Here is a 26,502-nt window from a genome sequence, read left to right as displayed (position 1 = left end):
GCTTTTGAGTTCTTGCTTTCTATCTGTGCTTATTGCTCGATCTACTCGTTTATGTGAGATTGACTACAGGTACTCCGTGGATCTGCTTGGAATTATCATTTAGAACACACAGCTTTATTTGGTTTGAACTAGAACTTATTAAGCGTAGTTTAATTTTAGTTTCAAGTTTTGAACCTGTAAGTTCTAGATTGATTCTTGTATAATCCGTTACAAAGCTCTGACCGTAGAAGTTCCGTATTCTATAATTTGTTGTATAGTTTTATTTTTTTCATAAACCCTATTCACCCGTTTAAGCAATATCAGTGTTCTTTCAGGAACGCACGCAAGCGGACGAACGTGGGCGGGTAGACCAAGAGACCGGCCATACATAGATTAGGAATTTTTTAAGTATGAGAGATTAAGAGGATCGAACTAAATAGCCGAAATGGATCTCCGTGTTTCATCCTGGCCTAATGGACTGTGGACCTAATTTCGGCCCCATACACGGCCCATCGTTTCCCAACCAACTAACCGAACCAATCAGAGGCCAACACGTGGCCTGGGCCACTAGATTGTGGGCTGACTTTGGGCCAAAGCTTGGCCCATCTGTTCTCCCGAGCACACGGCCCATCGTTTCTAAACCAACCAGCAACCAATCACCGGCCACGAGGCAGTGACGAGTCAGTCAGTCCTCAGTCCACGCCTCGCATCCGCGAGCCTACCGTCCCCATCCCCCACCTCCCCCTCGTACCTCCGGCCCCGATCCGCCGCCGATGGCCGGCCGCCACGCGCCACACCTCCGTCTGGCCGTGCCGCCGCGCCTCTCCGCGCACCCCTCCTTCCGTTTCCCCTCCACGCCCCTCCCCACCCCATCAAAAGCTCGTGGCCACCCATCGTCCTCCGCTTCGTCCTCCCCGTACGCCGCCGCGCTCCTCCGCCTCCTCGCGCTGCACGCGCTCTTCCTCCTCGCGCCCGCTGCGCGCGCGCTCCCCTCCCTCCCCCACGCGCTCGCGCTGCCCCCGCTCCTTGCGCTCCTCTCCGCCGCCGTGCTCCTCCTCCTCCACTTCGCCGCCGCCGCCGCCTCCTCCTCCTCCAAGAACCACCAGCCCCACCACCCGTTCCCGGCGCTCCCCACCCTCCTCCGCCCGACTCTCCTCCTCGCGCTATCCCTCCTCCTCCGGCTCGTCTCCCTCCGCATCCTCCCCTCCCCGGGCCTCCTCGTCCTCGCGGAGTGCACGGGCGCCCTGCTCGCTCGCGCGCTCCGCCGGCCCTCCCGCCGCCGCGTCATCTCCGTCGCCGTAGCCGCCTTATCGCTGGTTTGCATATCCCCACCCCCCTCCGTGGTCCTCTCGATCCCCTTCGCCTCCGGTTTCCTCTCCTCCGCGGAGCACTCGGCCACCGCGCGGCATGCCACCCGCAGTCGTCGCGCCCGCGCGGCGGCATTTGCACTGGCCGCTGCCTTCCTCTCCGTGCCGGCACTTGTGGGCCTCTTCTTTCTCGGTGGCAGCGATGTCGGCAATGGCTATAGCGATGGAGCAGTGCCGATCGGCCGGCTCTGGTGGCTGCTCCTTAACGCTGCCGTCTTTGGCATGGCCTTGGGGCGACGGCAGGAGCACGACGGTGGCAGTGGCAGGCCAAGCATGGATTTTGTGACGACGTTCTTATGCACTCTTGTCCTCGAGCTAGTGTATTACCCCAAGATGTCTTTGCCGGGTTTCTTGGTATGTGGGTTCCTCTTGTGGATTGCTAGCAGGGAGCTGGCCCCTGCAGGGTTTGTGGAGCTTGGGAGCGCAGATGTCTCAGAGTCAGTGTACGAGGCAATCATGGGGCCAGTCAGGCATATCATGAGTGAGCGGAAGTCGAGGAAGATTGCTGCATTTCTGCTGATCAATACAGCTTACATGTTTGTGGAATTCAGCAGTGGGTTCATGAGTGATAGTCTTGGCCTGATCTCCGATGCTTGCCATATGTTGTTTGATTGTGCTGCGTTGGCCATTGGTCTCTATGCGTCCTACATCGCGAGGTTGCCTGCGAATGGATTGTACAACTACGGAAGGGGCAGGTTTGAGGTGCTGTCAGGGTATGTTAATGCAGTGTTCTTGGTTCTTGTTGGGGTACTGATCGTGTTGGAGTCATTTGAGAGGATCCTTGAGCCTCGGGAAATATCAACAAGCAGCCTTTTGACAGTTTCAATCGGTGGACTTGTTGTAAACATCATCGGATTGGTTTTCTTTCATGAGGAGCACCATCATGCTCATGGTGGTAGCTGTTCTCACTCCCATTCGCATTCGCATTCTCATTCCCACTCGCATTCTCATTCACATCATCATGGCCATGAAGATCACCAACATCATGATCATGATCATGGGCATCAGGGTGCTAATCATATGAAGGAATGTTGTGAGCATTATGGAGCTGTGAATAAGAGCCATCAGAATGATCACCACAGCAATAGTAACAATGGGGAGAGTATTCATAACAACCTCATGGATAACACCTGCAAAGAGAAATGTAGCCATTGCCACGGCCATGAGCATCATCACCATGACCATTTGGAGCATTGCCATCAGAGTGGAGATCATGCTCATCAAAATTGCAGCAGTATTAGTATTGAGCAACAGCTTCTTGAGATTCCTCTCCAAAATATGCATTCTCACCGCTCAGAAGGTCACTCTTCAAAAGCAGAATTGAGTTCATCAGAAACTGGAGACCATAAGAAATCAGGAAACCGGCATCACATTGACCACAATATGGAAGGAATCTTCTTGCATGTCCTAGCTGACACAATGGGAAGCGTCGGTGTTGTAATATCGACCTTACTGATAAAGTACAAGGGATGGCTTATAGCGGACCCCATATGCTCAGTATTCATTTCAGTAATGATCGTCTCTTCTGTTCTTCCATTGTTAAGGAATTCTGCTGAAATTTTGTTGCAAAGAGTCCCGAGGAGTCATGAGAAGGACTTGGCAGTAGCTTTGGATGGTGTTATGAAGATCGAGGGTGTCCTTGCAGTCGATAATGTTCATGTATGGAACTTAACAAATACTGATATCGTAGGCACTTTTCACTTACATGTATCCGCAGAAGCTGACAAGTCTTCCATAAGAAATAGAGCTTCACAAATATTTCATGAAGCTGGGGTTCAGGATCTGACTATCCAGATCGAGTGTATTAAAAGATAGCAACAATTGTTGATAGTGTGATAGGATTTGATAGAGAGAACATTTTTATGGCACTCCACCCAGGAGCCATCTGCTTCAAATGTGTCACGGAAAGAAATTTGATCTTTTTATTTTAAAATACAAATATGCATCTTGTCATTTAGGAATTGCATAGGCTTGAAGTTGACCAATTTTGAGTTCAAATGATGTTTGGTGAAATGAGAAATCATAACCTCGTCCTAATCTGTAATTGTGCTGAGTTTTGGTGAATCTTTCAACTGATACTGGTCCTTCTGTACACCTGGTAATGTATATTGTCAGAAACACAGAATTACACTTGTCTCAACTTGGTTTTTTTTGGTTTATTTTGGTCGCAACTTGTTTTATTGTTGCATTATTAGTTACTGGTTAGCTCTTCATTTCACGGCTCTTGGGTTGCCTGTTTTTGTTGCATTGGCATCTATTAGATTCGAGAAATGACTCTTTATTTGTCATTCTGCTTGCAAGCCCAAAGAGGGCAGAGATTTATTTTGCATTTGCATGATCGATGTCTCAATCATCAAACACCAAAATCAGCTCGATTTAGCATTGTTCGAAAATGATGTGGACAATACATATTTACTTCAGCGGTTCAGCCAAGTGGTAAAACACAAGTGAAACAAAGAATACATATTCCAAATCTTGGGTATCCATACTTTTGAACTGTAAAAAAACTAAATCGACCAAAGATTCTTGAATCAAATTGATCAATGATTTTATCTAAGATCTTCTACGCTATACAATATTTTACCGTAACAGAAAGCTATACCAACGTATCTATACATGATTCTTCTACATGATGCCGTTTATTCACCTGACGATAATCTAAACCAGCTCCATATCTCCATGCTTCAAGATACCGTTTCCATTCATATTTGTCCCTTGGCGTCAAGGATTCCACCGAAGATCTTGCAAAAGTTAAGAAAATAGCAAGGATGCCAGACAAGAAGAGTGGTTAGATGGTACAGTAAGTGTTTATTTAATATTAGAGATAGATGACAATTGTACCTCATGACAGGATTGATAAAGGTCAAAAGGAATGTGTAGTAACCAAGCATAAGAAAATGGCCTGACTAGTCAAGGATGGCTCAAGTCCAACCTGGATGAAAGCAGAATAATACTAATGAACTTCAGTTGCCAGGCAGCCTGATGATAGCTTTGCAAAGGTAACGTAGCTTGTATGAACTAAAAATTAGAGTGTGAAAAGAAAATTACATCTTGCATACGCACAGTTTCATAACAATGCTAAATTTCTGGTTCTTAGTACAATGCCTTAAGTAGCAACCTGAAAAAATGGCTGAAGTACTGAATCCCCAAGTTTCTGATGTTAAACAAAATTACAATTCATAAGATAAATAAAAAGTGACATAATGGTATATCCTAGAAATAATTCAAGTTACCTGCATTGACTAAAAATTAGCAAAGAGAAGCTCAATAGCAAAAGTTGGTGAAACACTGATCTGCAGCCTTACTGACATTGCTCGTTGGAACAACCATGATGCACTTAAATTTGGCTGCAATACTAAAAACTGACTTAATATCTGCTTCAAGTTATATGCACAGGTGTCACGCCAGTTTCTCCCTCCCTCTGATCTCTCTCTCTCTCTCTCATGTGGGTCCCACCTGTTAGGGCAACTCCAACAGACTCTTAAAAAATCACTCCCAAAAATCCACTACAGTGAGCCTTTCTAAAAAGATTCCTTCCCAATATCACTACACTCTCCAACAGACTCTCAATATCTAACTCTTTATATCTCAACGGCTATATTTTTAAACGGCTACAATTCAAACCGCAATATTTTCAACAAATATTTTTAAACATATAAATTATGAACGGTTATTTTTAAATGGAAATTTTTCGAACGATTGTTCCCAACGGCTATATTTGGAACGGTCGTGTTCCAACGGCTATGTTTCCAACCGTCATATATCCAACGGCTATATTTCTCTGAGCCTATATATGTACTCGCCCTGGTGTTTTTTCTATTGCACACCACTGCCCCCTTCAGCCTCCCATATCACAATGAGTCATCGTAGCCTTCTCATGAAACAGGTCATGGATTCGTCGTCGTCCGACGACGATGGCGAATTCATTGTTGCTGCAGCCAACCTAGCACGCAAGCAATATCAAGTTGTCAATGCGCCACAACCTGGTGGTTCGGTCCCTGGTCATCAAATCATCAATCGCGACAGACAAGAAGGGCATTGGAGGCTATTCCGAGACTATTTCTCGGACGATTCTACCTACGGTCCGACATTCTTTAGGCGCAGGTTTGTAAATGAAGCAATATCTTTAGAGTTTTCTATTGATGTTGATCGTACCTACGGCTTATTCTTCATCTCCAAACAGGTTTAGAATGAGGCGATCTCTCTTTTTGCGTATAATGCATACTGTAGAGCATCATGATGACTATTTTGTCCAAAGGAGAAATGCAGCTGGACAACTTGGGTTAAGTGCTTTACAGAAGATTACTGCAGCATTCATAATGCTATCTTATGGAGTTCCGGCGGATGCTATTGATGCCTAGGTTCGTATTGCAGAAAGCACCATTATAGAGAGTCTGAGAAGGTTTGTCAAAGCTGTTATTGATGTATTTGGGGATGAGTATTTGAGAGCACCAAATGAGAATGATACTGCTAGACTACTTGCAATAGGGGAGGAAAGAGGTTTTCCAGGTATGCTGGGGTGCATAGATTGCATGCATTGGAAGTGGAAGAATTGCCCCACAGCATGGCAAGGTATGTATACCGGCCATGTGCGTGAGCCCACAATCATTCTAGAAGCCGTTGCTTCACAAGATCTATGGATTTGGCATGCTTTTTTTTGGTTTACCTGGATCTCACAATGATATCAATGTGCTTCAACGTTCCCCACTCTTTGCGAAATTAGCAGAAGGGCAAGCTCCAAAGGTGAACTACACCATTAATGGTCACAATTATACAATGGGATATTATCTTGCTGACGATATCTATCCTCCATGGGCCACCTTTGTGAAGACCATTCAGAAGCCACAAGGCAATAAGAGAAAATATTTTGCCAAAGCACAAGAAGCAGTTAGGAAGGATGTGGAAAGAGCTTTTGGAGTTCTGCAATCTCGTTTCGCCATTGTACGTGGTCCTGCTCGTTTTTGGGACCAGGATATACTTGGCCAAATAATGACTGCTTGTGTTATCATGCAAAACATGATCATTGAAGATGAGCGAGGTGAAACGCAAGACTTACAATTTGATGGCTTAGGAGAAACTGTGACACCATCCCATAAGCGCACACCAGAACTACGTGAGTTCATTCAAACTTATCATGACATCACAGACAAGGAAACTCACTCTCAGCTTCAAGCAGATCTAATCGAGCACCTCTGGCAACATCATGGAGATCAGTACTAATAATGTTTGAGTCCTAGTCTTCGTTATGTATACATGTACTCTTGTATTCAGTATGCATGTAGTCTTGTGTTCGGTATGCATGTAGTCTTGTATTCGGTATGCATGTAGTCTTGTGTTCGGTATGCATGTAATCTTGTATTCGGTGTGCAATTATGAGTTCAAACATCACAATGTTTCTAAACTTCCCAATGGTTCAAAGTTCCCAACATAGGTTCACACACAACATAGTAGTTCAAACATCCCAAATATTACACACAACGAAATAGTTGAACCAATAGGAACATAAAACACAACATAGGGGTCCATACAATATTAACCTGAGCCACTACATCGGCGAGTCATGATCTCATTCTGCAAACTCCTGTAGTACCGTTGTTGTGTCTCGGACATACCAGTAATGTTAATAGCCATAATTCTCTCTTCTTCTACCATCCTCTTCAATTCTACCTCTTGCTTCTTTACCTCAAGTTGTTCTTTCTCGGTTGCAACCCTCACTTGCTCTAGTGCTAATCTCTCTTGTTCAAGTGTAAATGCTTGTTTGTATCTTTCCTCTTTCTTGAGCTCTTTCTCCGCATCCATCTCTTTCTTCTTTGCCCATAGATTATCCATTGCATCCATGAACACAACATCTCCACCTCGGCGTAATTTTTCTTTCTCTTTTTTCCTCCCCAATGGTCGTGTTGACACCTCATATTTTGGAGTTGCCGCTCCACTATCATCTGGGGTACTTGGACTAGATGTACCCGGACTTGAATTGAGGGTGGTCTTCTGTTTCTTTTGAGAAGATTTCTGAGATGAGACTTGAGCCGACCTAGCAACCCATTTTGGTTGGGTTCTTAGGAGGTTTCAGCAATGCATGTACATGAATGACTTATTGTTCTTATCTTCGGATTTGAAGAGAGTACATGCCTGCAACATCTGTCCAAGAAAACATGTCACATTAAACTAACATAAAGTAATTGAGGCATGTATCAAATTAATGACATGTATTCTAACCTTATCTTCAATTGTAACCCCGCTTTGCCTTCGCCCCTCAATCCGGGAAAGACAGCCAACAAACTTGTTTACATTTTCTTGAATATGAGACCAACGATGCATTAGAGAACTTTGAGTGCGATCCGAATTGAAGTCTTTGTTGGAGTGGAAGTAGTCATGAATTCGCTTCCAATATGTAGACCGTGATTGGTCGTTGCCTTGAACAGCATCCATACTAATATTCAGCCATGCCGACACCAATAATTCATCTTCTTTTTCGCTAAAATTCTTCGACCTTTTCTGGTTTGGTCTCGCAGTCGGAGTCAATTCTTCAACTGCTGGTAGCTGCTCCTCAGGGGGGCTAACCAATTCATTGTCTTCATCCCAATCTAGTACATGGTTGTCACTGGACAACAAGTTAACATAAAACCCATCCATATTAGAGGCCACCACACCCTGGCTGCTGCACCATAGAAAAGTAGTTGGCTGAGAATGTTTTTCATGACAATAAAAGTACATACAAAACTGTAGGGTAATATGTGACCCAGGTAATCTGTTCTTGTTATATTGATATGACTTAAGGACTTGATCACTTGCATATACAGTCCTAGTAAGGCTATCCAAAGCCTTCAATATAAGGTTGATAACCTTTGGAGCATCCGGGTGGTCCAGGTCAATCACTTTCAGCAAACCAAAAAAAGATTACACTATTCTGCCATCTATCATAGGTTTGGCAATATCAAGTGAGCAACTAAGAACAAGCAAGTTGCTCTGACTATTTCTAGACAATATTGAATTTACCAGCTCAGAGAAAGCTAAAACTTTTTTATCTGGTATCAATGATCCTTTGGAGGTACTGCTTGCTGAATCAATGAAATAGCAAAAATGCCTTTACAATTTCAGAAATAACCCTTCTACGACCTTCAGCAAATCTGCAACATAACGCTACCAAGAACCAAGAGGCTCTCTCAGACAACTTCCCCAACCAATCATCTGATCTATCGGCAGTTCTGCTAGAAGGAACGGATGCTAAAATGTTCAAAACAATAACTGAATGGAAAATTACCTGACTGTGAAATCACATGAACCCTTCAACTTCAAGAGGCCACAAATTCACCTGCAAGTGGAGATAAATGCGTTGAAATCATTTGAGAACTCAAGAGCAGCTAAATGATCTTTCTTTTTTCTTTCTTACAGAATTACTTGGCGTCGCTGTGCATTGGAGAGCTCCGTTTCTTGGCCCTCCCCAATTATGGAGCACAAATTTGACCGCAAGGTGAGTGGGTGGTGAAAGATTTTAAGGACCAGAGGAGGAAGCAAAAAATCAAAAAGGGAGCCTGCTACGTCCGCCCGCCGAGGTATCCTGGCCGGAACGGAAAAATGCTCAGCTAGTTTTTAGGAAGCAGTTTGGGTGTCTGTTGGAGCCGTATTTTAGAGGAGGTTCCCAACATATAGCTATTGGGATTGTTTTTGGGCACCTGTTGGAGTTGCCCTTAGCTCCTTCCCTCTCCTCCTGAATCCCTCCTTGCATCATCAGAGCCCTGCCCGTTTGAATACCGTCATCGCCGCACCCCGAGTAATGAAAGGAGGCCACGATTTCTTTGGTAACTGACTCCACAGTGAAGAAGGACATCAAGCTGGGCGCAATCACGAAGGAAATCACGCGAGGAATAAGGAAACTAAGCCCCATTTTTTCCGCCGCTGCCATTAATCCCCGCCGGCCAGCTTGATTCGCCCTCCTCTTTCTATAAAACCCAAATTAAACCCTTGGCTGAGCTTCTTTGCACCCTACCGCGCTCAAAGCCCCAATTCTCGTCGATTTGCCCTCACCCGAGAGCTCCCGCACCGCCGCTGTCCTTTCCCCGAGCCCCACTGTCGTCGCCAGACCTCTGCAGCCCTCCCCGACGCCGTCTGAGTGCGCGCCGGTGGTCTCCGTCCACATCTCGTCATCCATGACCAACCGCCATTGAGTTCCGCCGCTGTCATTGAGCTCCAGAGGTCGCCGAACTCCCGTTGCTGAAGCTCGCCGTCGCTGAGCCTCCTCGGACTTCCCCGATGCCTGTAATCGCATCAAATGGAGTCGCCATCAACCCTGCTTCCTCTTTTGCCGCTTGCTGTCGTCAACCGAGTCGCATAGCCCGTCTTCGCTCTTCTTCGGCGATCAACCACCGCAGAAGCTATCGTCATCGAACAACCGGAGCTGAGGTAGGTCACGCTCTCCCCCGTCCGATCTTAGATGTACGGCGTGGATTAGATCCGAGATACCCCTTCGTGTTAGATCATCTCAGCCGTCCGATCTGTAGTGTGCGGTATAGATTTAATGAGGTGCCCAGTCAGCTCTTTTGGCCACGTCAACGTACCGCGTGTGCGCTTTTGTTCGACGTGACGGTCCAGTCAGCAGATTAGAGCCGAGTCAGCATGCCTAGTCAGCCGTTGACGTCAGCGTTGCGCAGTAAATCCGAGTTTCCTTTAGAAAAATAATTCACGAGCTACTGAAAATAATATCACATGTCGTATTTCTCTCAAATCCACGAGCTAAAGCACCAACCACAAGGCATACTCCATCTGGTTTTCTACCCGACCGGATCTTGCAAAAGAATAGAATAGTTGTAACAAATTCGAAGAGTGGAATTATGAAATAGTTACAACAATTAGATGGATGTGGACTAAAAAAAGAACAAACACAAGCATGCTGTTCAATGATCCCATAATTTAGATGTAATGCATATGATGACATTTTCAGATTTTCTTATGTAAGTTTGTAACAATCTGACAAACAACAACAACAAAGTTTTTAGTCCCAATCAAGTTGGGATAGGCTATAATATAAAAATAGCAATATAGTATTAGTTTTTCAGACTATACAAATAGTAAGAATATCAATATAGCCACACGAACACCATGACAAACAATATCACTAAATTCCACTTGTGCTGTTGTGCATCCAAGTTTATCCTTTAGTCTAGTTACAAAAACAAAGTTTCATTTCCATGCGTGGCATTCTCGTCTTTGATGTATATAATTGTAATATGTGTGAACTGTTAGGAATAGCAACTTGTATTTTTTGGAGACCTTGATCCAATATATACACATGTACATATGACAATATGCAAAGAACCCTTTATAGTCTGAAGATATTACACACACACAGACATATATATATATATATATATATATATATATATATATAGGAAAACTAGTATGTACTCCTGGGTGTATGTACTCCTACCTCTCATATACCATTTTTATGCATGTGTTATACTTCTTTATCACTTTAAATATACTTCATTAGTAATTATAAGATACTACAATACAAATCCCACGAAAATTTTTATGAAATTCCATGATTTTTATCTTAATTTGCGTATATACTTCTTTTATGTATAAAAAAGAGTATATTGCAAAAATGAAAGGCTAACATTGAATTTTTTTTCATACAACTCATATTGGAGTATCTTAGAATTAGTATTAGAGTATACTAAAAATGATAAAAGAGTATAAAGTGTTTGTTTAGGTGGTATATTGCATGTGGGAGTACATACTCCTAGGAGTATAGAATAGGTGTCCTATATATATATATATATATATATATATATATATATATATATATATATATATATATATATATTCTGCAGATATGCTCACTGTAGTTCATATCTACACACACCCCGCAAGTTGTAACTCACAGTATTTCAGGTTGTAACTGGGGATGTGCGCAGTGTGAATAACAAGTTGTAACTCACAGTGTTAGCTCTCGTGTTGCAATTATGCATTTCTGGACGTAAAGTTGTAACTGGTCTACCTAACAAGTTGTAACTCACAGTGTTAGACTCTCGTGTTGCAATTATGCATTTCTGGACGTGAAGTTGTAACTGGTCTACCAAACAAGTTGTAACTCATAGTGTTTCGGGTTGTAACTAAGGATGTGCGCAGTGCAAATAACAAGTTGTAACTCATAGTGTTAGCTTCTCGTGTTGCAATTATGCATTTCTGGACGTGAAGTTGTAACTGGTCTACCTAACAAGTTATAACTCATAGTGTTTCGGGTTATAACTGGGGGATGTGTGCAGTGCGAATAGCAACTGCGCATAGGCGCAGAATAGCCTCGCCGTATATACATACATACATACATACATACATATATATATATATATATATATTAACACCCCCCTCAAACTCATGGGGGATCAACCACACTGAGTTTGGAGAGATAGAACTTGTGCTACGGTATACTCTGTCACTTCGTGAAGAAATCAGCCAACTATAGCTCAGAAGAAACATACTGAAGAGCAATCACCTCATCATATACATGTGTCCGTGTGTAAGAAGCATCAACACCAATATGCTTAGTGAGCTCATGCTTCACCGAATCCCGAGCAATACTGATAGCACATATACTGTCTGAGTAAAGAGGAGTAGAGGTACGAGGATAGAATGGATGGGACTCATTAAAAGTAACCAAGAAAGACATGAGCTCACCTGAGCAATACTAATGGCACCTTTACCAGCTAGCAACAGGGTCCCAACATCTATAACCCTTATGCTCAGTACTGTAACCAAGAAAGATACACTCAACAGAATGAGCGGTCAATTTGGTACGTTCACGGGAGACGAGAAGAACGTAACAAACACAACCAAAAAGACGAAGAGAAGAGTAGTCAGGAAGGCGTTCAAACAGACACTCAAAAGGAATGCCACTCTTGAAAGCAGATGAGGGTTGGATATTGACCAAGTATGTGGCAGTTAAGACCGTCTCAGCCCAAAAATGAGGTGAAACAGAATAGGCAAACATAAGTGTGCCAACTGTCTCAAGAAGATGACGATGCTTGCGCTCAGCAATACCATTCTGAGCATGAGCTCCAGGACAGGAGAACTGAGACAACGTACACCGTTCAGCAAGAAAGGAACAAAGATGCCCAGAAAGAAATTCATCAGCAGAATTAGCACGAAAAACACGAACGAGAGTGTCAAACTAAGTGTGAATCATAGTGGCAAAGCACTTATATATAGATAACACATTGCTACGAGAAGACATGAAATAAATCCAAGTGTGGCGAGAGAAATCATATATAAAAGAAATATAGTAACTATGACCCCCTTTCGAAATGAAAGGACCCAGATCCCAAACATCTGTGAACAATATCAAAAGGACATTCAGAGGCACAGATTCACTATGAGGATAGGGAATCTGAATCTGTTTACCAAGCTTACAACCCTAACAATCTAAAGACGTATCTTCTGAAACAGACCCTAAAAGACCACGACAAACTAATAAAGATAGACGTGACCCAAAAACATGACCAAGCCGATGATATCACTGTTAAGACCCAGATATCATCTAGGCCCATATTGGCCCATCTCATGGCTACATATACACATCCACCATAATGACGCGATTTAGCTCTCTTATCCCCAAGGTTAGTAACATGGAATCAAAGCCTAGGGTTAGCAATTAGCTAACCCCAATCCATTTTTTTCGACACTGTTGCGTCGAGTTCGTTTGTCGTCCACTCGTCATCACCCGTTGCCCTGCCGTCGCGGCCATCCACCATCCACAGCCCTTGTCCGCCCACTGCCACTGTCTTTGCCGCTGTCGCGACCCTCTCCCTCCTCATCACCCATCGCGGCTCGCCTCTGCGCCACCCGTTACGGCCCTATCCATGCCGCCGTCGTGGCCCCGTCCACACTGCCGTCGCGGCCCGCCTCCGTGCAGCCCGTTGTAGCCTCGTCCACGCCATCGTTGCGGCTCGTGCCTCCACGCCGCCATCACGACTAGCCCCATCCTCTTCGCGTCGGTAGTGGAAGAAGAGTGGAGCACCACCTGCTACCAGTCGGCTCTCTACTGCCGCATGCCTGCTTCGCGCTAGCAGTGGAAGAAGTGTGGAGCGTCTTGTACCTCCACGCCTCTATCGCCTGTCATCTCCAGCCCCTGTCATTTGCTCGCTGCTATTTCTATGGAGAATAGGGGAGGGAGGTATTCACCTGCTACTGCTGGGTTGTGCTGCCGTGGTCCTACTAGTGTTGGTGGTAACTCTTGTTTTGTCCTTTCTGTACTTCAATCATGTCACAGCTTCATGCCATTGCTATCAATATCACTCTTCATGTTACACCTCTTCAGGATCCCTCTCGATATAGGCATATTGTGGGCAGCCTTATTTATCTCACTATTACCAAACCTGATATTGCTCATACTGTTCATATTTTAAGTCAGTTTGTAAGTGCTCCTACTTCGGTTTATTTTGGACATTTACTTCATGTGTTGGGGTACTTAAGGGGGATATCATCTCAGTGTTTGTTTTATGCCCGTGATAGTCTGCTTCAGCTTAATGCTTACTCGGACTCCACTTGGGCGAGTGATCTGATAGATCGTCGTTCTATCACTAGTTATTGCATTCTTCTTGGTTCTTCTCCTCTTGCATGGAAGTCCAAGAAACAGGCAGCGGTATCTCGGTCCAGTACAGAGGCAGAACTTCGAGCACTTGCCACTACAACTTTTGAGATTGTATAGCTTCGATGGCTGTTGGATGATTTTGGTATTTCTTGTGATGATCCCACACCTCTTCTTTGTGATAATATTGGAGCCATACAGATTGCCAGTAATCCTGTGAAGCATGAACTTACAAAGTATATTGGTGTTGATGCCTCCTTTACCCGGTCTCATTGTCATCAGAAAACACTTGCTCTTTAGTATGTACCATCCGAAGTACAAGTTACAGATTTCTTTACTAAAGCACAGACTCGAGAGCAACATCAGTTTCATTTTCTCAAACTCAACGCTTCATATCCGCCTTGAGTTTGGGGGAGAGTGTTAAGGCCCATATTGGCCCATCTCATGGCTATATATACACATCCATCCTAATGACGTGATTTAGCTCTCTTATCCCCAAGGTTGGTAACAGTCTGCTGGAAGGATCCAGTAGTCAAGAAAACAGAGATACCGGCGGCAATGGCGGAAGGTAGACGAAGTCAGTCAAGCTCTCATAGGCCAGTCAACTTCATTACAGTTGACATATAAAACATAAGGGACAAAACTATAGGTTGGTATCACAATCAGTCTCATCACCATACCATGTACGGAAGATCTCTTTGCTAATGATTCACGAAATAGTTTTAGATGATCTTCCTAATTCCTCCAAGAAGATTACGTATGTATTAATTGACTTAAAATATAATCCAAAAGGCTTCAGACTTACAAAAAAATAGGTGAAGGCTTATATTACTAGATACAGATTAGTCCTCCTTTGTTGTTCACTGCCAATTTAGATACTAAGTACCTTATCTTTTGTAAGTTAGAAGAAAAGTAAATGTCTATTCCATCATATTGATGCTATATTATCCCATGAATGAAAAATCATACACGGCCACGTGCGCTTTTCAGAGCTATCAAAATACCAAGTTACCAACTAACAAAAGTTGCTCTTCATGTGGCATCAGTAGATAACTTACGAAATTCCAAGATTAAGAATGTTCTCCACCCAAATTTCTCCTTTATTCTCAAAACCACATCTGTTCTCCGAAGTAAAAAATAATGTGAATTGGTTAGAAATAAAGATATGTTAAATAACAATAAAATGTAGTGTGATTGATGCCAATTTCTTATCTGAAAGATCTCACAGGATTGAAGTCACTTGAAATTATCTGTTCAACTTCTGCTTCGGAAAGGATGCCAATTTCCACAATTTCCATAAGCTCTTTTCTTGAAATATTCCACTCTTGTTCCCTCTGTTTAGTAGATATAGGTAGACATTTCATGATTCAGTAAAACGTTCTTTGAACAACTCAGGAATAGCCATATAGGGTTGAATTACCCCTTCGATTATGTTTCTTTCGATAATTCCGACCAAAGGTCTTTAGGACTTGTTTGTTTGAGCTTCTGTTTTTGAGCTTTTCTGACAGGCTGTGTTTTTGGTTTATCTGAAAAACTGCTTTTGGAAATAGGTTGTTGATTTCTACAATAAATTTTTGGCTTCTTAGCACATAGCTTCTCAGAAAAAACGTCTCTCAGTGAGCTTCTCAGTTTTAATTTTTTTTCTCAGAAGCAGACTTCTGGCTTCTCAAGAACCCCGTTTGTTCTAACTTCTGCCAACAGCAGAAACAGAGCCAGAAGCAGAAAATAAACAGAACCTTAGAACTATATGACTAACGAGTCACCACACACTAACGCATCAAAGGTCCCTGAGCCAGCACCACAATCATAATCAACCAATGTCCCTTGAACCCGAGTAACAACCTCAGGGACTTCGGAATCTGCAGGTACACGTTTCCATCACAATGAAGAAACAATAAACTGTCATATATAATGTTTGACAATCTGAAGCGTACCTGCTTGTGCTTCACAAATACTAGACCGTATTTGATCCGATCTTTTCAATGCACTATATGAGTAAGCCCCTCTAGCACTCCCAACTTCTTAACCACCAGAGATCTTTTCCATTATCATCTACATGATTTAGCGATGTTAATCCATTGCAAGACAACATCACAGGAGGAACGGAAGAAAACCAAGAGCAGGATCAAAGCAATAACTATGCACAAGTTACTATAGTCAAGCAAAATACAGGACAATGTCACATTACACTGAACAAAATCATATGGAGCTACACATGCCAAAAACCATGCCATTACGTCAACCACGAAGTGGCATCCACCAGTGTACCATTAATTAGTGCGTTACGCTAGCCACAAAATTAGCTTCTATTGGAGCGAGGGATTTTACAATAATGTTTTAACATTTGCCTCCCCTGAACATGTCTTAGGCGATTTGCGAAACAATTTTGTACATATCAACTCGTATAATACTTGTGCCCCACAAATAGTGGATGCATAGTTCTTTCTCTGCTCATTAGTTTTTCAACTGTATTTGATTCAAAAAAGTAGGAGCTCTGTCCCACGCGACCTGTACAATCAAAATGCATCCAGAAGTCCTCGTAGCACGGCCCCCGCATCAAACACATTTCCTCGGGACAATCATGCTACACTGTTTCGTTTCAAAATGAAAAAAAAAAGATAAAATATGCTGCACCGTATTTCAATTTTCAGCAACGACGCCGCGCAAAAAGAGTAAGTATGATAGCCGTCACACCACGAGAACCCTAACTAACCCGAATCCTGAAGGGCGTCGACACGGCGTCCTTTGACGTCGCCTTTGTGTGTGCACACCTGAAAGACGGCCGCACCTAGGACGGCCAACGCGGGCGCGGCGGAGCCGAAGAAAGCGGCGTGGCATAGGAAGGGGATGGGGGCGTGGGTGCAGCGCAGGTGCAGGTTGATGTTTTTTGGCAACAGTACAGCAGCAATAAACAGTAACGATTTTACTGCTCACAAAACCCATGTAGCATCAAATTCCATCCATCATGTGAGATCCAACGACTTATGGTGGAATGAGAGGATCCCCATTGCGAGCGAAACCGGGGGTGGTGTCCGTCGCGGCAAGATGGGCTGCTCTCTTGCTTGCGCGCCAGCCACTCGCGCTTGGTCCGGTGTGGCAAACAAGCGGTTGGGAACCGGGTTCTTCGGATGGATGGCTTCCCCTCCCCGCGACGTGGTCCTCCTCGGCGCCGCGCCAACAAACCGGAAGGCTGTAGGCGTAGCAATCACATCACGACCAGTAGCAATCACATCACGCTGGCACGGGGAACACGAAAGCCAGTGATTTTCATCTGCATGGAAATGGCAAGACGCCAAGTAACCAACCAAACCACTGCAATCTGCAAAGCCAACTGCTGGACGGCCACAAGGCTCACAAACCTCACAGGAGAAAATTCAGGGGCGGGCCGGCGGCTGTTGCCGTCTCCCTGAACTGACAATTGACAAATGGAGGCAAGAGCCTCATCAAACAGCATAATAATACAGCACGACCGAAGAGCTCCGGATGCCGCCTGTCATTTGCTCAAACAAATGGCAGTTTGGTTTAAGCACTGCAGGGTAAGAAATGCAAGCAAAAGTGAAGAATCCCAAAACAACAACTGAAAACCCTAGAACAACAAAAAACTGAGAACCTTGGAACAACAACAGTAAACGCAGCCCCGGCAGCAATAGCGGGCAACATTTGTTCATGTTTGCCTCTGGCAATAACAGATCTATAAGAAGCTACATGATTTGAATTATCAGCCAACGGAAGAATTGTTGACAGGAATTAAGTTAACACAATGCACTCACAGCTACTAGGTTGGCAAGTCATCACCGTGACTGTTCTTTCCCCTACCCAACGATGGCACACCGTCGAACAACAGCATGCCACACTGACTAAAACGAACAAAACTGTCCCCCAACAGTACAACAATGATGTTTGACGAGTCATGAGGCAACGAAGCCCAGGTTCAGCAAACACTCGTTCTACTGCACTGTACACATCCACTTTCACAACAGCAATGGAGGGCTGATTCAAGTTTGTACTCAGTGTTGTTGCCTCCTCTGCCTTTTTGATTCAGCCTACAATTGATGAGCCAAAAGAGAACAAACATACATTAGCGGGAAGGTAGTACAAGACCAAGTATTTGTGTGGTTGAATTGCTACTAAAATGCAAAGATGAAGGGTAAAACAGTATGTCCAGTGCCTACCAAAAACGTAGTATATAATATAGGTTCATATTGTTGTATTAATCTGGGGACATTGGCTGGTTGGTAGCAGCCACAGAAAATTATAGATTTACTGCCTTTATTTTTTATGCGCGTACTGTAGCTTCAAGGAAACATTAAGAGACATGTAAAGATCCAGACTTCTGTCAGAGCTATGCATGATTTTTTTTGGGGAAATTATGGAGTTAGGTTGAATAGTTTTTAACCCATTGATAATTATCAGGCACAAACAAAAGCAGCCTAGATACCTAATACAGCTTCTACCAATGGCATAAAGCTCCGGTCCATGAAGACTTAGAAATAAGCACGAGATAATAATTATATCTGAACTATCTGAAGAGGGGCAGAAAGCAAAAGCCCCACCAAAGAAATATGAGCATTAGAACAAAAGTGCAAAACTAGAAAAATTTAAGATACCACTCAAGGCACTAAAGCCATGGCTTCACTCCAGACATGGTGCAAATTCAAAGAATATGTTTCAGGGGATTTCATTCAAAAGAAATAAAGAAACCAGAAATGCCTTCTGAACGTTTGCCAAGTCATTACTATATGATGAACATGAAACTGTTGGCAAAAAAATGCCAAGAGATAAAAAATAATTCCCAAAAAAAACCATAAAAAACGGACCATATAACCTAAAGAGTCCAAAAATTGAGATTAACTATCTAAAAAATTAAAATAAATAATCATCCCAAAAATATATAAAGAACAAACAATTAGCTTACCTTGGGCTCAGAATTTGGTGAAGTAGCATATGCATTTGAAAGTCTCTTTGAGCCATTTTCTTTCACACAGTCTGAGCAAACAAAGTGACCTAGCTTTTTGGCCTGCTCAATGGTCATACCCATGCAAGATGGATGGAACCTGTGTATTATAGGATATGAATAAGGCAGGAGCCCAACAACATATGCTTATAGAAGAACAATGGCAGCATAAAAAGGGCAGTCAAAATTTAAACTGCTTTACAAAATGGTATCTCTATATTTATTTGCAAGGACATGAGTCCTGAGAACACAAAGATTCAATGGAAGGAAATCTGGATATATTTCAAGCAACATGAGCGCATATCATCTCAAAAGAATGCATCCACATTTTACATTTCTTTGGCAATAAGCATATATGATTCTCATAAGATTTCAATAAGTTTTTTATAAGTTAAAAGCAACTCTTGAAGCAATAGAGAAATTGAACATTGTCCTTGGTGAAACAAAGATTCGAAACAAAATGGGGCATGAATATCCTGAACATGGAAACAGACTATGGCCTGCACAAATGAAGAAGCTGTCAGGACCAAAACAACCTTAGCTATAGGCTATACTGCTACAAAATCAAAATATTCCAGCATACAATCCTGAATCCTTTAGCATCACTTTGTATACAGTGTTGCATATAATATGCATTTAAGATGAAATGGAGTGATCCTTGTGACAAAAGGGAAATTTCAATTCCTAGATTGTGTCCAATTTGAGACCATGTAGAGCTAGAGACACCTCTCCTAACATCCTTGGCGATTCAAATCATAATGCATCCTAATATGTGCTTTCTAAAGATGCATGGATGACAAAATAACAAACATATTGTGATCATTATCCATTTTAACTTTAGGACCAAGCAGTGACAGCAAGGATTCCTCAAAACCATAGCCATGTGCTTATGCCAAACACTTTTTGCAAAGTGGTTGCCTGCAAAACTAATGTGAAATTACTGCATTTTCTACAAGCACTAAATAGGCACAACACAAGAAATCATCAGTAAAATGTGAATTGCAAATGTATGAGACAAATTTACCAGTCTTTGCAGGCATCACACTGTACCATGAGATCGTCTGGGTTGTACGGCATTTCACATTTGCAATACCTTGAAACAGAAAAACACACCCAAATTATCAGGCAAGCAAGCTCACAATGCACTCACAGAAAGGAACCATCAATGAGAAACCGCTTGAGGAACTCCGTACACGGCGACGCGGTCAGGGGTGAACGAGCCGGTGGCCGCTTTGTACTCAAATCGGCAGAAGAAGTCCCCGGGTCCGACATTGTCGAGCTTGGTGTAGTTCTTGAAGGAGTGGACGATGCACTTGCCCTCGATGGTGTGGGCGCTCTGCAAGTCGAAGTGGTCGGAGAGGAAGAGCTCCTTAGCGCCGTGGAACTGCCGGCGGCCGCCCTTAGACTCCTCGGGACGGTAGTACCAGCGCACCCGCACCCGCACGCTGCCGCGCCCGTCGGCCTCCATCTTCTCCACCCGCGCCACGTACGGCTGCTTGTCGGAGTCTGACGGCCGCATCAGCACGCAGTCGCCCACTTCCCAGCAAGGACATTGCATCGACATCAGCTTCAGCATCAGATTCCTCGCCGCAAACACACGCACACGCACACGGCAGCGACGGGAGCGGGGGATGGCGGCACGTACCTCGGACGACCTTGTTGGTTCCGCGGATGGTGTATGAATCGACGTCCTTCTTGCCCTGCTTGGTCTTCGCCATGGACGGGGAGCGAGGGATTGGAAGGATGGAAAGAGAAACCCTAGTCAGGCGAGGAGAAACGGGAAGGGGAAGCGAGCGTTGGTCGCGGAGTGTGTTCGTTGTAGAAGGAAACGGGGAAAAGGGGAACCGGTTCCTCTCACTATGCGGGAGAGTAGCAAACAAGTGGCTCTATATGTCAGTAACAACGATTATCTATTATATTAAATGATTTTTTATAAGAAATAAGCAGTTTAGCGAAAGTAAAGTTTTAAGTGACTCGCCGATTTCACTCGATTTCTAGATTAAATCTGAGTCGAGTTTTGGACTTAATATTAGGGATAGTCAATTAAATCGATTCAAGATCCAAATATGATATCATAGGTTGGTACGTTATAGCCTAAAATAATGAGTCTACATAATTAACCCATTCAGATATAATCTGACCCAACGGGGTACGATGGTTTATTGACCAACGGGTGACACGATCTATTCAGCTAGAATCATACCTACCAGGGGACACCATTAGCTTGTCTAACATGTTTATTTTGGAAAAGTAGACATTTTAACGGTGTGAGCTATAAATAATATAAAAAAAATTTAAAACTACCAAACTTCACCTATAAATAGGGCACCAGCCCCTCCCTATTCCACACCAGAAATATTGCTAGCTCTCCTATATGCTCCTCTTATTCTTCTCTCAAGTTCTTACGAATTAACGATAATTTGACAAATTCTATATAGCTATTGCTAAAAATCCAAAAATTCAAGATCCGGTTTCCAGCTTGGTTGAAGAAATCAAGGTACATATTTTACATTTAAGTTTATTATTTTAAATATTTTTATTTCTCTAGTCTTAATATTTTTTATTGCTCTAGTCTTAATATTTCTAAAAAAAATTGTAGTTCATGGATCATGATAAGTCCATTGATTATGGTTTTTTTTTTGTTCAATGAATGGAAGGGTACTATGCACCCGTTGATAACAGTGGAAGGGGCAGCGATGAAAGTGAAACTCCAACAGTAGTTATTGCTCCATCGTCAGGCTCTACAGGTACACATGTGTCATCAAGCACCAGCGCAAAAAGATCAAAACTCAGTACATCCTCACTGTGGCAAGACTTTGAAAAGGTCTACATAGAATAAGAAAGTGTCAAAGTAAGATATGCTAAGTGTAATATATACAAAATATGAATTATCTACAAAGTTTACAGGTGGAAAAGAGCACGTAAAGAGGCACGCTGCAACTTGCAAACAAAAGGATGGAGTGAGCATAACGCAGACGATGCTACAGTACAACCCTGACAGTTTTATTTATCATTGGGATGATGACCTTAACAATGCTTGAAAAAAGCTTTGCCGCTTCATCGCTAGAGTGTATCTTCCTTTAAACATCGGTGAGTCTCATGTATTTGAAAATTACATTAAGTAAGCTTATAATCCTAGAGTTTTATAGTGTTTCTAAACGAACAACAACTAGAGATCTTATTAAGTACTATAATGAGTGTCGTGGTAAGCTTAAAGATCTTTTGCAAACATGTACCTTTTTCATCGCTATGACCTCAGATATATAGGCGAGTAGGGATAGAGAGGATTATCTTAATAAAATTGCACATTTTGTAAATAATGATTGGCAACTAGAAAAGAGAATAATAGGATTTCGATTGATTGAACACACACATACCAGTGAAAATATTGCATAATGCATAGCACAAGTAGAAGGTTTTGGTATCACAAATAAAATATTTGCAATTACTTTAGATAATGCTGGTGAAAACTCTAGAGCAATTGATATTCTCACTCCACTGTTTTAATTTATATACTGAATCTTTCTTGTTATATCAGGAAGACTACAGTTAGGAAGTGATTCAATCCAACGAAGACAACGTATTGTAGCTGTTTACAACATTCTGTGACCAGATGTTGCATGAAGTTGCTAATAACCTCTTTTTAGGTGCACAGAAAGAGCCACCCATTGGGTTCAATGCGAGCTCAGTCACATCTAAGGCATACACAGACAACCAAGCTGTTCTCTAGGAGCCTGAAGAAGAACGAGACCATGCATAAGAGGATGGAGCCTCCGAGCATCCGGAGTGGGAGGCCACCCCCGACACCATGTACTGCATGTTGGTGGATGCTCCTATTGGTGCGCACGAGTCCATTGATGCCAGGGACCGCAAAGAAGGACCAGCCTCATCACCGACGGTGCTGCATCCTCACCACCCGATTCAGAGGATCTCCTATTGGGCCTGGGTCGGATGATCCTTGTGGGCTGCATGTGTATCTTTCTATGGTTTGATAGATCCTTGTGGTCCTGTTAATTTTATTTCTCCGTCCAACATTTTCTTACCACCTGTGCTTTTCCCACTCTTGATTGCTAGGTCCCCGCCTCATGTTTCAGATGCAGTTACTTCTGAAAACAAATGTCCGTGGTACACTGTGCCTAATGTTTGCATTGCCAGTTCTGGGGACGTCACTCCAATAGTTACAAAACCTCTGCATGTGTACTTTAGGAAAAGGCATCGTGTGAGATGCGATTCTACTACTATGCCCATGACGGCATCCATGCCCAAAGCACCTTCATCGTGCATTCCTTGTGTGTCTCGATCTCAAGAATTCATTTTGCAAATCTCCAAACCTGTGGACGTCGTGCTGCCTCCACCCGTTCTTCAAAAGAGAAGAAACAAAGGACCAGCACCTACCTCCTTGCCTAGTCACAACAGAAGGATTGCTGGTGTCGGACCCTAGTCACTAGGACCGAAAGCCTCAGATTCAGAAAGGAGAGTGATGAAAAGCTTGGGGTTCATCTCTAATCTAGAACAGGTCACAACGGAAGCTCAGGCTATGTATAGTAGGCTCTTTGAGAACTCCTTGTCCCGAGCACATCTCACAGCTTTGGTGGCCATCTTTGGTTGGTCATCTGACGAAGCCTATGAAGTCAGTTCTGAGGAAGACCTGTTGGTCTCATGATTGAGTGTGAGTTTAAGTTTTATTGGTCGCTTCTTTTTTGGTTTCAATGAATCCATCTACCATTCTTGTGTGGAATGCTCTGGGTCTCAACAAGGTTGCTCGACGCAATGCAGTGCGTGATGTTTTTCTCTCTTCCAATGCGGACATTGTTTGCTTGCAATAAATGAAAGTGGCTTCCTTTTCTTCTCATCTCCTCACGGTTTTGGTTCTGAGTACAATCAACATATTTTGCTTACTGCTGATTGTACAAGGGGAGGCATCATTGTCGCTTGGAAAGGAGTAGTGTGCCAATCGATTTGCTCTCAGGTGGATGCTTATTCGATGACAGTTCAGTTTGCTGAACAAGAGGGAAAAACTGGTGGCTTACAGGGGTATATGGTCCCCAAGAAGACACGGAGAAACTACATTTTCTACAAGAATTACGCAACATTCGAGCCTTGTGTGATGGCCCATGGTTGGTGGCTGGGGACTTCAATCTAATTTATCAGGCCTTAGATAAAAACAACGACAATCTCAATAGGGCAATGATGGGCTGTTTCCGCCATTTTCTAGATGATAATGAGATCAAGGAGATTCCTTTGCTTGGTCACAAGTTCACTTGGTTGAACGAGCGGGAGTCCCCAACGCCTGTCAGGTTGGACCGCGTGTTTTGTTCGGTGAACTGAGAGAGGATCTTCCCAGATTCGTTATTGTTGAGCTCGGCATCTTCTGTTTCAGATCATTGCCCTTTGGTTCTCGGACTCAATGTCAACACTCGAGGCAAGAGGCGCTTTCACTTCGAAAGTTTTTGGCCAAATCTGCAGGGATTTCAGGATGCAGTATAGTAGAACTAGGAAGCCCCTTTAACAATGACAAATCCTTTTGAGCGGCTATATATCAATCTACAACGTTTGAGCAGGGGCCTTTAGAGTTGGAGCCAAAGGAAGGTCGATAACATTAAAACCCAACTTGCAATGGTATAAGAGGTCCTCCACCATATCGAGATTGCTCGGGATTCCAGGCAGCTTTCTTTTGAAGAGGAATGGCTGCAAAAAGTTGAAGAAACACTATCTCGGGTTGGCCTCCCTTGAGCAGACTATCACACGATTGCGCTCTCATATCCTTTATCTAAGGGAAGGCGACGCTAACACCATTTTCTTCCATCACCACTCTAGATACAAGAAAAGAAAGAACTTTGTGGCCAAGATCTTGGTGGATAATCAAGTTGTAACTAGTCAGGAAGACAAACAGTCGGCGGTGTTTGATTTTTACTCTAACCTGCTAGGTACGATCGAGCAAAGAAACATCACTCTAGACCTTAGCAGTTTTCATACACATCATTTTGAGCTAGAAGCACTGGATGACTTTTTCATGGAAGAAGAGGTATGGGCAACAATTAAGGAGCTGCCACAAGACAAGGCACCAGGTCTCGATGGTTTACCCGATAGGTTTTATAAATGTTGCTGGCCTATTAGTAAGCAAGACTTGATGAGTGCTCTTTTGGCTATTCAGCAGGGACAAGGCTCTAAGCTTAGATTGTTGAATACCGCTTTCACTACTCTTTTGCCCAAGAAAATAGATGCTATCCAAGTGTAGGACTTTCGTCCCATAAGTTTGATCCACAGCTTCTCAAAGCTAGTTGCCAAGATATTAGCCAATAGACTTGCAACAAGGTTATCCTCCATGGTCTCAACAAACCAAAGTGCTTTTGTTTGAGGTCGGTGTATCCAAGACAACTTCATCCTTATGCAGCAAATTGCAAGATGCTTGCATAGGAAGAAGAAGCCACATGTAATACTCAAGTTGGATATATCCAAAGCTTTCGACTCAGTCTCTTGGACGTTCTTATTGGAAGTGCTGCAAAGTTTGGGTTTTGGTCCTCGATGGTGTAACCTCCTGTGCATTTTGCTGTCTTGGACTTCATCTAGGGTGCTTTTAAATGGAGTGTCAAGAGAGGAGATCATGCATCGCTGCAGTCTCAGGCAGGGAGACCCCCTTTCCCACATGTTTTTTATTTTAGTGATGGATGTTTTAAGCTCCCTAATCAGCCAAGCACGTCAGGATAGTTTTTTGCAACCTCTCTCTGCTCGGAGTCTACAACATCGGGTTTCTTTATATGCTGATGGCATGGTCCTATTCCTAAGGCCACTTGTTGCAGACCTGGACTTGATTAAGCAAGTATTAAAGGTGTTTGGCGCTGCTTCGGGACTCAATATCAATATTCTTAAGAGCTCTGTGATGCCAATTCAATGCAACGAGGATGGCATGGCTATCATTCAAGATCAGATGCCTTGTCAAGTAAATAATTTCCCATGTACATATTTGGGGCTCCCTTTGTCCCCTAAAAAACCTACTGAAGGTGAGCTACAGCCCCTCGTGGACAAGGTGGATGATCACTTACCAGCTTGGAAAGCTTCTTTGGTGAATAAGACTGGAAGATTAACCTTGGTTCGGGTTGTCCTTACTGCTTCTACCATATATCACATGATGGTTATGGACCTCCCTAAATGGGTGCTCAAAGCTATTGACAAGAGGAGAAGGGGATTTCTTTGGAAAGGGCGGGAACATGCCAATGGTGGTAATTGTCTTGTCTCTTGGCGGGATGTGCACCGGCCGATCCAATTTGGTGGCTTAGGTATTCATGATTTGGCTACCCTTGGCTGGGCTCTTTGCATGAGATGGCTATGGCTTCGGAAGATGGAGCCTTCTCGGCCTTGGGCAGGTCTGCAACTACATGTTCATCCAAATATGAGAGCTTTGTTTGCTATGGCCACCGTGACCTTGGTTGGTGATGGCTCGAACACCAATTTCTGGACCGACCAGTGGCTACATGGGAAGGCACTGACAGAGCTTGCCCTAAACCTCATTGTGCTTGTTCCTCGATGCATTATCAACCAAAGGACGGTGCAATAGGCGCTAGAGAACAGAAGGTGGGTGGTTGACATTACAGGGGCTCTCTCTGTTAGGGCGTTAGAGG

The 26,502-nt window shown here is 43.4% G+C and overlaps 2 protein-coding genes and 2 pseudogenes across 3 annotated transcripts; 1 reads left to right on the top strand and 3 right to left on the bottom strand.

Annotated features, from left to right (window-relative positions):
• The first annotated feature begins 662 nt into the window (after window positions 1–662).
• On the top strand, window positions 663–3,438 carry LOC133896267 (uncharacterized). The gene has a single exon (XM_062336843.1). The coding sequence runs from the start codon at window positions 753–755 to the stop codon at window positions 3,159–3,161; it is 2,409 nt and encodes an 802-aa protein (XP_062192827.1). The 5' UTR covers window positions 663–752; the 3' UTR covers window positions 3,162–3,438.
• A 3,440-nt stretch (window positions 3,439–6,878) lies between these two features.
• Window positions 6,879–7,994, bottom strand: LOC133894761 (glutathione S-transferase T3-like; annotated as a pseudogene).
• Window positions 7,995–14,983: 6,989 nt separating this feature from the next.
• Window positions 14,984–17,383, bottom strand: LOC133895122 (uncharacterized; annotated as a pseudogene).
• A 167-nt stretch (window positions 17,384–17,550) lies between these two features.
• Window positions 17,551–20,745, bottom strand: LOC133896296 (chromatin remodeling protein EBS-like). 2 transcript variants are annotated; one of them, XM_062336871.1, is made up of 5 exons: window positions 20,529–20,745; window positions 20,077–20,419; window positions 19,908–19,976; window positions 18,845–18,983; window positions 17,551–17,972 (listed from the first exon to the last, which is right to left on the bottom strand). In XM_062336871.1, exons 1-5 carry the CDS (start codon window positions 20,599–20,601, stop codon window positions 17,937–17,939), a joined length of 660 nt encoding a protein of 219 aa, XP_062192855.1. In that variant the 5' UTR covers window positions 20,602–20,745; the 3' UTR covers window positions 17,551–17,936. The 2 variants fall into 2 exon arrangements, with proteins under 2 accessions (XP_062192855.1, XP_062192856.1); XM_062336872.1 differs by lacking the exons at window positions 17,551–17,972; window positions 18,845–18,983 and adding an exon at window positions 18,996–19,383.
• Between the last annotated feature and the right edge of the window lie 5,757 nt (window positions 20,746–26,502).

Source organism: Phragmites australis, chromosome 16 (genome assembly GCF_958298935.1).
Source record: "Phragmites australis chromosome 16, lpPhrAust1.1, whole genome shotgun sequence".
NCBI lineage: Eukaryota > Viridiplantae > Streptophyta > Magnoliopsida > Poales > Poaceae > Phragmites > Phragmites australis.
The sequence above is the reverse complement of the archived record's forward strand: the minus strand, read 5'-3'. Positions and strand labels throughout refer to the sequence as shown.

Coding starts and splice junctions, on each gene's coding strand:
- LOC133896267 (XM_062336843.1), top strand. CDS start 753: ATGGCCGGCCGCCACGCGCCACACCTCCGTCTGGCCGTGCCGCCGCGC.
- LOC133896296 (XM_062336871.1), bottom strand. CDS start 20,601: ATGGCGAAGACCAAGCAGGGCAAGAAGGACGTCGATTCATACACCATC. Junction 19,977..20,076: donor ACCCCTGACCGCGTCGCCGT/GTACGGAGTTCC, acceptor TTCTGTTTCAAG/GTATTGCAAATGTGAAATGC. Junction 18,984..19,907: donor TGTGATGCCTGCAAAGACTG/GTAAATTTGTCT, acceptor TATAATACACAG/GTTCCATCCATCTTGCATGG.